Source organism: Perissodus microlepis, chromosome 13, assembly GCF_051167445.1.
Source record: "Perissodus microlepis isolate ML-2025 ecotype Zambia chromosome 13, ASM5116744v1, whole genome shotgun sequence".
Taxonomy (NCBI): Eukaryota; Metazoa; Chordata; class Actinopteri; order Cichliformes; family Cichlidae; genus Perissodus; species Perissodus microlepis.
The window spans coordinates 12,609,192-12,619,006 of NC_140473.1; the positions used below are offsets into that span (position 1 = coordinate 12,609,192).

The following is a 9,815-nucleotide window of genomic DNA, read 5'->3' on the forward strand; positions in this document are numbered from 1 at the left end:
AATCATACATACATAACAGTCTAAACTAAAATGTGCACACTTGTTGTAGAATACAGTATTATGTGATTTTATAACCCTGTAAATTAAACCCTATATTTAAAGAAAGAAAAATGTAAGTCTAGTGTTATGTGTATGTAAGGACAAGAAAGACATTGTGGACAAAACAGGACACCCCCCATAATCTTTAGTTACAATATTATAGTTAGTTAAATGGTCTGATTGTTCAAATATGTATTTTCTTTGATTGTGGTAAAATAATGTGTGCCCCAGTCTCCAAAAATGACATAGTGCAGGAAGCGTAGTTATTCCTCCGTTACACCACAAGAGGGAGTATCCCCTAAAATGAGCAGCTCTAGCGGGAGTAAATAAGGCCAGCCACTACCCATAAGGCAGTGCGCCTATAAGAGTTGTGTGAGACTGCAAAAGTGTGTAACGTTGTGCTATGTCAATGTATATATTTGCAGGTAAGCAGATACAAGATGGTAAATAACTTAAAATGTATCTACAGATGAGTACACGGGGTTGCAGAGAATGTGGGAAAGTTTGCCGTTAATCCCCACTATGTGTCATTAGTATATAAGTTATTGGTCGCGATGTGAATTAGCCGTGATGCTAACGATTAGCAGCTAGATCTGATTCATTAGTTTGTGCGGAAACCTCGTGGCACTTTTGTGGATTTATACCTGTACCGGGCTGTAATCACAGCAGATATAGACTGGTGGATCACACTATCTTTTGTTTATGTTTATTTCATTGTTACACTGTAAGAAATATTAGTGATTTGAGTTTAAAGACTACCCATAAGGCAGTGCGCCTATAAGAGTTGTGTGAGACTGCAAAAGTGTGTAACGTTGTGCTATGTCAATGTATATATTTGCAGATGCAGTAAAGGCGAACTCACAAAGCCACACTGGTTTCAATTCATTTTAATCCAAGTGTGCAACATGTATGCTTCTATTGTAACACTGATGTTCGGTAGATGTTACCACTGTGTGGCTGTAACTGCAGCCATCACACTGGGTTTTAATAGTTTTACTTTTTCACTTATTTTTCCTAGCCACAATCAAACAATGGTCAGCTCTCTATAGTTTCCCATTTGGCTACATTTTAGGCATTTGCATGTATGTAATACACAATTACACATTAATGATTTCCATTTTTCCAGTTCTGCTGTTATGTTTACTTTATTCCCTTACTATTTAAAACTCTTCTTAGCACTGATTTTGGAAACGTGTTAATTTGTTGTATGTGAATAAACTGGAACTCCGTAAACATTTTCAGACTTAATTGGTTTATAATTTTTGAAAGTTTATAATATCGTATAACCGTTTGCAACACAGGGAACCAAGGCATTGTTGTAAGGGAAGTGTTTTCTCAAAAACAGTCAAATCACAGTAAACTTCATTTGACACTTACAGGATTTCTATGGAGAATACATTAGCAACCACATAACCACATATGCATAAATATAACATATTTGCATGTTCTGCTCCAAACACTAGGAGTCCATTCATTGTTGTACGTGAGGGTAACGTGTGAATGTCGACATTATAAATCAGATCTGATTATGTCAGGTTATGTTAAAGCCTTTACTGTTCACTGTTTACTAATGTTTTAGCCTTATGTAATGAAGAGAGCTTTATATTAAATCCAAAGTTTAGCTTCTGATTGGCACTATTCAGAAGTTACCCAAGTAATAGCAGAACATATGTTGTAACTAAATAAGAAACACATTTTTGTTTTTTTACCATGTAACTCTTCTTAGATTAGCAATACCTGATATACGTGCCTTATCACCACGAGCCTCTTAATTAGTCGGTATAAGTCGGTGTGGTATGCATCTCACGAGAAAACAAGTAGTGAACGTTTGATCAGAATTTTAAAAATCAGGGAATCACGTTCAACATTATTTAGAAAATATATACATTAAAATAAGCCAGAAAACTTGATTTACAGATGAATATATTCACAAGTAAGGCCCCACAAGCAGTGACACAGTTTATCATGTCAGTGCAAGTAATGTACAGTTGAAAGAGGTTTCCCATTCAGCACCACGTGTGCTTAGACTCCAACTTGCATTGTTAGCCCATGGGATCAAACTACATCATTATGCTCAGTGCTCACTGTGATGTTCACATCTAAGTTTTCAGAAGTAAAGCTCCAACATATTACAGAAATTGGTATAATCATCCACTGAGGAAATATATTGTATAATGATGAATAGAATCACAAACTGAATTACCACAGATGACGGGTTTCGATTTAATGAGGACTGAAGACGGCAAAATCTGATGTTACTTCACATTATATTTGCGGTGTGCCACTACAGGCAGTTAAATTTCATAAATTAGTCAAAATTGTCAAGGATGGGCCTTGTGCAAGTGATGTAATTTTCGTCATCAGACTGCGAGCGTGACGGTCTGTGTGCTTGAATTATGATTCAACTTAATGTTGCCTAAAACGCAAACATAACTGCGACATGAACCAACATTAAATTACTATAGCCAGGTTTGTTTCGCCACGAAATAACATTATAAAGAATTGTAACATAAGACACCACAATTAACCGCTATGTTAATCAAAATGGCATCTACCCTTGACTTGAAAAATGTGAAAATTTTAAAAGAAAAACGTCTTTCTCTATATCAACATTGTTTGTTTTTTGACTAAGCAGCAAAAAAAATAATCGAGTGTAAGATGTGAAGAGGCATTTGTGGACCGTTTAAAGTAGATGATTTGGGATCCATGATTGGAAATTAGTTTCCTGCAAATTATAGTTTGGATGACTGGAATTGCAATTTACAACACAGCCTGGACCTAAATACTTTTAAATAAGTTGCAACACAGCTACTCTGAATGGTTGCCATTTCTCATGTTTAAGATGTCAGTAAACTTAGATAATAGAGCCGTTTTGATTCTTTAATGAGACAAAAACACTTTAATTGTATGCTGACTATTTGTCTGATTTATTCAAGGACTTTGGTCCTGCTGATTTTGAAGTGCACCCTTAATAATCTTTAGTATATTAATTATTATTCCTGTTGTTGCATTGCAGCTGTGTATACTTTAGCAAAACAACCAATTATAATAAGGACCTGACCTCATCAGAAAAGGCCTTACAAATCTTCAACAGCATCACCAGAGGAGTACTTCTGACAGTAATTACTATTTAAGTGCCTCCATGTACTCTGTCCCTCTCCAAGCTGATGATCTGATGTTGTTCCCTGGATACAATTTTAATAATTCCATCTTAAATTATTTTTTCAAAACAGCCATGGCCCTTTGTGATTATTTTTATTGTTCTCACACTCAAAGTTATTTGAACTATATCAAGGTCTGTTAGACCAAAGGTATTTAGGCTACATGTGCAACTCTGTTTCTCTGAGTGGTAGTAACATTTCAAAATTGAGTTCTCGTGCCCCCCCTCAGACAGACACACAGAGACAAAAGTAATTATGGTTGGTATTCCAGTTTGTTTGAACTATATTTGCAGTATTTGTTTTCTCTTAAAAAAACAGAAAGAAAAAGGGGAGTGAGTTTAGCTGAAAGAATCACACACAATATAAACCCATAGATATAGCAGATATAGATATATAGCAAATCAAAATCTTATAGATCATATAAATAGGAAAATAAGGACTCCAGGGATGAAGATAAAATAAATGCACACACTACATACATAAATGTATATATTCAAGGCTCATAGGAAGCAGGAAGCTACAAGCTTTCAGACAGAAGTGGATACAAATAGTGTCTGGAATGCAGAGTCATATACTCAGAAATATATTAATCGAGTTATTAGAAAAACTGGAACCAGAGAAGAAAGTAGTTGGAAAATCCAGGTGATTAAAGGTAGATGAGGGTGTGAGGTCTCTGGGAATGTCATAGGTCATTTTGTAAACCAAAGAGGAAAGTGATTACAATGTCTCATGTAGATGCAGAGGCCAGGAGATGTGGAAATGTGATTAAAAGTAGCAACATCAGCAGAAATCGTGAGTGTGGCTTGCCATATCTCAGGTCTGAAATTCTAGGTCTGCTGAGTGCATTCTGGGTAATTCTGTCATCTAGAAACCAACTGCAGCTTCAGGAGGTTTTTAAAAACAAAATACCAAAATTTACATGTGCAGAGTTTTTGTATTATTATTTATATTTACATGCACCAGAAGCAGCACCTCTCTCATCAAGTCCAGGAATGTGACTGCGTAGATCAGGGGTCACCAACCTTTTTGAAAGTGAGAGCTACTTCTTGGGTACCGATTAATGTGAAGGGCTACCAGTTTGACACACACTTCTCAAATAACAAATTTCCTCAGTTTAACTTAATTATGTGTTATCATTAATAATTAATGATATTCATCTATGTACAGACACTAATTATGTTAATTATTTTTCACCATAATTATAAAGAATGCAAGTAGGAAACAAGGTAGGAAACATAAATATCAATATGCAACGCTTTATTTCTATAAATCTCTGCAAGTATTTACATTTCGAAGTGATCACTTCTACAACATTTTCACTTACCACTAACAAATTTTAACAAATCATGCACTGTTACATACATTATTTTTGTATGTATGTAACATACAAAAATCAACTTTCAAATTTTACAGAACTTTTCACCAAATTGGCAGCATTTTAAAGCAAATTGTCACATGTTACACTTAACAAACACATTTGTTTTTCAATAATTAAATTCAACTTTGACATGACACTAATGTTGCCACTGAGAACATCTAATATGGCTTTCTTTGTCTGTTAGTGGGAAACCTGGCATTGCATGCTGTTCACCAGTGTGTTGTAATCTGGGGTATAACTTGACACTGCAACTCTGAGTGAGTCTTGCAGATGTGCATCAGAGAGGCGTGTTCTGTGTTTGTTCTTGATGAAGTTCATGTCAGAAAAGGCTGATTCACAAAGATAGGTTGAACCAAACAGGCTGGCAACCTTCATAGCTGCTGTGCATACACCACTGTACTTTTCTGTGTCAACAAGGCACCAAAAGTTTGGTGCACCCTGATAGGCTTTGAGGTGGACATCATTTTGCAATATTACAATTTCGATTTCCACCTGTCCAGCATCCAAGCTGAACATTGAACTTAGTTGCTCAGCAATGCATGTTGTGTCCACATTCATGAAAGGATTGGAAACAAATGAGACACATGGCTCAAGCTGATCAAGGTCACAAAACCTGTTCTCAAACTCTTGACCAAGTCGGTTTATGACTTGAGTGTACTTTTCTACAACTTTGTCTGTGAAGGTTCTCAGTCATCCAGGTCATCGTAGTCAAAGGAGCTTGCAAAGAAAAGCGTCTGGACTTCTTTAAGTTTACTTGAAGACGTTTCACCTCTCATCCGAGAAGCTTCTTCAGTTCTAAGGTCAAATGGTGGAGAGTCCCAGATATAAACCTAGTGGGACTATTAGCCAAAGGACTCAATTTTGCCATTTCTCCACAACAGTTGCCCATAGTGGACCTCATCACAGCCATAGAATCTGCCATACGGATTAATAAATTATCACAGACAGAAGCAGAGCAAATCAGGATGAAAGTCTCAGCCACGCTCTCCAGTGCCAAAGTCCCTCCATCCAACCTCACAATACAGGAAAAGAAGGCCGTCGCTTCCCTGAGCAAAGACCACAACATCACTGTTTTACCAGCTGATAAGGGAAGATGCACCGTGGTCCTAAACACTACAGATTACCATACAAAGATCACTACTCTCCTCAGTGACAACAATACCTACGAAGCCTTAAAGCGAGACCCCACAAGCAGCTACAAAAAGAAAGTTATAGTTTGCCTTCAAGACTTTGAAAAGGACAAAATTATTGACCGCCTTACATATCACCGCCTTTACCCAGGGGATGCCATACCCTGCATCTACGGACTTCCTAAAATCCACAAGGAAGCTGTCCCACTCAGACCCATAGTCAGTAGCATAAACTCAGCCACTTATAACATTGCTAAACACCTTGCTACCATCCTTGCTCCTCTTGTGGGGAACACCCCACACCACATCAAGAACTCCACCGACTTCACCGACAAGGTCCAGAAACTTACCCTGGATCCAGATGAAACCATGGTGTCCTTTGATGTAGTCTCTCTCTTCACTTGCATACCCACCACGGAGGCCGTGGAGACTGTCAGAAAACGACTACAAGAAGACAGCTCCTTGGAGGACAGGACCAACTTCACACCCGATCAGATTTGCACACTGTTAGACCTCTGCCTCACCACTACATATTTCAAATACAACGAAGGCTTTTACAGACAAAAACATGGCTGTGCCATGGGCTCCCCCGTGTCACCTATTGTAGCCAACCTTTACATGGAGGAAGTGGAAAGGAAGGCTCTTGGCTCTTTCAAAGGAAGAGTACCCAGCCACTGGTACAGATATGTGGACGACACCTGGGTCAAAATCAAGACACAAGAAGTGGAATCCTTCACTGCACACATTAACGCTGTGGATAAAAACATCAAGTTCACCAGGGAAGACACAAAGGACAACTGTTTGCCTTTCCTGGACTGCGCTGTGCACATTGAAGAGAACGGCAAACTCAACATCGAAGTTTACCGGAAGCCCACACACACGGACCAGTACCTCCTCTTTGACTCCCATCACCCTTTGGAACACAAACTTGGAGTAATTAGGACCCTACACCACCGGGCAGAACATGTTCCCTCTAAGCCTGAAGGAAAAAAGAAGGAACACACACATGTAAAGGAAGCACTCAAAACGTGCGGCTATCCTAAATGGGCGTTCTTAAAGTCAGCAAAGAGGCACAGAAAAGAAGACCAGACACCAACGAGGGAGGATAAGAAGGACAGACGCAACAACATTGTCATCCCCTATGTAGCCGGTGTATCAGAAAAACTTAGGAGAGTTTTCTCCAAGCATGACATCCCGGTGCATTTCAGACCCAGCAACACGCTCAGACAAAAACTGGTTCATCTGAAAGACAAAACGCCAAAACACAGACTTAACAATGTGGTGTATGCTGTACAGTGCAGCGAGGAATGCCCAGACCTCTACATTGGAGAGACCAAACAGCCACTTCACAAGCGCATGGCACAACACAGAAGAGCCACCTCCACAGGACAAGACTCAGCAGTCCATCTGCATCTTAAGGATAAAGGACACTCTTTCGAGGATGCCAATGTTCACATTTTGGACAGAGAGGACAGATGGTTTGAAAGAGGAGTGAAAGAAGCCATCTATGTCCACTGTGAGCGACCATCTTTGAACAGAGGCGGGGGTTTACGACACCAACTCTCTGCCATCTATAATCCAGTTTTGAGATCCCTTCCCAGACGCCTTAACGCCCACTCACATCCTGGGCCATCTGACCTCAGGAATTCGCATGATAAGGTGGGGCCAGGTTTCACAATGAACACACCTGAAACTCTGGCTGATTGGGACCCACACCCAGTTTCACACCTTGGCTCAGGCGATTAGAAGATCATCAGGGGGTCCTTTTGTCCCTCTGTGGGGGGATACTCCCACTAGGTTTATATCTGGGACTCTCCACCATTCGACCTTAGAACTGAAGAAGCTTCTCGGATGAGAGGTGAAACGTCTTCAAGTAAACTTAAAGAAGTCCAGACGCTTTTCTTTGCAAGCTCCTTTGACTTTTCTACAACTTTGTCAAAAGTTTCAGATGCAGAAGCATTGTCTTTCAGCACCATCTGCACAGAGGGAAAGTGCAGCACCTTTTTTCTCTGTAAATGCACAGAGAAAATGCTCATCTGGGCTTTAAATCCATTTAAAGCACTTATCATGTCAGCAACAGTCTTACCTTTGCCTTGCAGCTCACAGTTCAAATGGTTCAGTTTCCCAGTAATGTCTGTTAAAAACGCAAGGTCAAGTGTCCACTCAGTGTCCTCCAGCAGAGATGTGTCTTCCCGCAGAGATGTGTCTTCCCCTTTGGATTGCATGAACTCCTTGATTTCACCCAAAAGTGACAAAAAACGAAGCAAAACCCGTCCCCTGCTGAGCCACCGGATTTCCGTATGTAGTAGCAGGTCACCATCAGTGTTGCCAACTTAGCGACTTTGTCGCTATATTTAGCGAGTTTTCAGACCCCTTAGCGACTTTTTTTAGAAAAAAAGTCGCTAAAAAAAGACGTGAAAGCGCGTATCGCTTTTACTCTCAACAAGCAGCGGGTGCTGTAACGCAGTCAGTTCTTCTTTTACTCTTTTACTCTTATGCTGTTTTGTGGATCACAAGGTTTAAAACTACTTGTAAACACACATACAAAGTAACTCCACCAGAGTGCCTATTTCGGGTCATTTTTGCCGGTCCAAGCCCGGGTAAAGGAGCAGGGTTGGAATTGTGACATTAAAAAAAACAATAATTGCTAAAAGAAATGTAATTTGTAGTTCTAAATAAACTCTAAATGCATTTAGGACGTTTTTTACTCACTTTATGTCTCTTCCACGATGTTATTTCTCTCTCCAACAACTAGGTTACAATTAGATTAGCATGACCAATTATGCAAATTAGGCGATGACGTCATTTAGCGACTTCTAGCGACTTTTAGGACAACCAATAGCGATTTTCCTTACTGAGGAGTTGGCAACACTGGTCACCATATTCAGCTGACAGCTCCTCCAATAGCACCTTGAATGTTCTGTGCTGTTTAGCTCTGGAGCGGATGCTGTTTATGATCTTCACGACAGGAGTCATGACGTGCTCGAAGCCGATCACCTTTGCGCATAACGCCTGCTGGTGAATGATGCAGTGGTAATGCATGAAGTTTGGGAACTCTGTGTCACCTTTACAGTGAGCGATGAATCCCGTATGTCGGTCGATCATAGCAGGAGCCCCGTCGGTAGTCACTGATACCAGCTTTTCCAACGGTACCTTTTTCTTCGCGAAAAACTCCTTCACCGCGTTATAGATGTCAACTCCCTTCGTAGTTGTCTTTAGCGGCAGTAGTGTCAGAAGTTCTTCTTTTGTGGAGAAACCATCAAATACCATCCGGATAAAGACCATCAGTTGTGCTGTACTGCTGCTGTCAACGGACTCGTCACACTGGATGCTAAACCAACTGCACTTTGCCAGATCCTGATCCAACTGATCGGCCAAGTTCCCGGACATAGCCGACACTCTTCTAACAATTGTAGTTGCCCCCAGCTGGACATCGGAGAGAGTGGAGATTACATATTCCATATTTCTCGTCTTTAAGCACAGTTTTTGCAATTATCATCATTGCTTCTTTGAAAACCTCCCCGTCTAAAAATGCCTTCTTTTTCTTAATCATGAAATGTGTAGCTCTAAATGAGGCTTCGGTTGCTTTTTGAGAGTTTTTCACCGGTCTCGTGAAAAAAGACTGCTGTTTGCTCAAACCTGCCTTTAATTCGCGGGCCTTTTCCGCTCGCAGTGTGCTGCCCTTTGGGTAGTTAGCATGGTAGCTTGTGTGACACGTTTGGAAATGTCTCTCCACGTTGTGCCGCTTTGCCGTTGCCACAGTTGCCCCGCAAATGAGACACACACATGAATCTTTCACAGTGGTGAAAAAGAACTCTTCCTCCCATTCACTGTGAAAATTATATGTTTTCTTCCTTTTTTCCGCCATGTTTTCCTCATCTCCTCACCTTTGCCTTTGCTGGTCTTCACGGCAACTGTTTCCGTGGAGACCAGCTAGCACTAAATATTAGATCATGATCTAATATTTAATAATAAACATTTTTTTTATATATTATCTCTAACAAATTAACACCAATGCAATTGTGATTTAAAAAAATAGCAAGAAAAAATAAAAATAGATGCAGCTTACTTGTGAGCTATTTTTAGAACAAGCCCGTGGGCGACTCA

The 9,815-nt window shown here is 40.0% G+C and overlaps 1 protein-coding gene across 1 annotated transcript; it reads right to left on the reverse strand.

Annotated features, from left to right (window-relative positions):
- Positions 1-7,652: 7,652 nt before the first annotated feature.
- Positions 7,653-9,170, reverse strand: LOC146374787 (general transcription factor II-I repeat domain-containing protein 2-like). The gene is made up of 3 exons (XM_084949234.1): positions 8,619-9,170; positions 7,795-7,939; positions 7,653-7,684 (listed from the first exon to the last, which is right to left on the reverse strand). The coding sequence occupies exons 1-3, from the start codon at positions 9,168-9,170 to the stop codon at positions 7,653-7,655; spliced, it is 729 nt and encodes a 242-aa protein (XP_084805360.1).
- Positions 9,171-9,815: the final 645 nt, after the last annotated feature.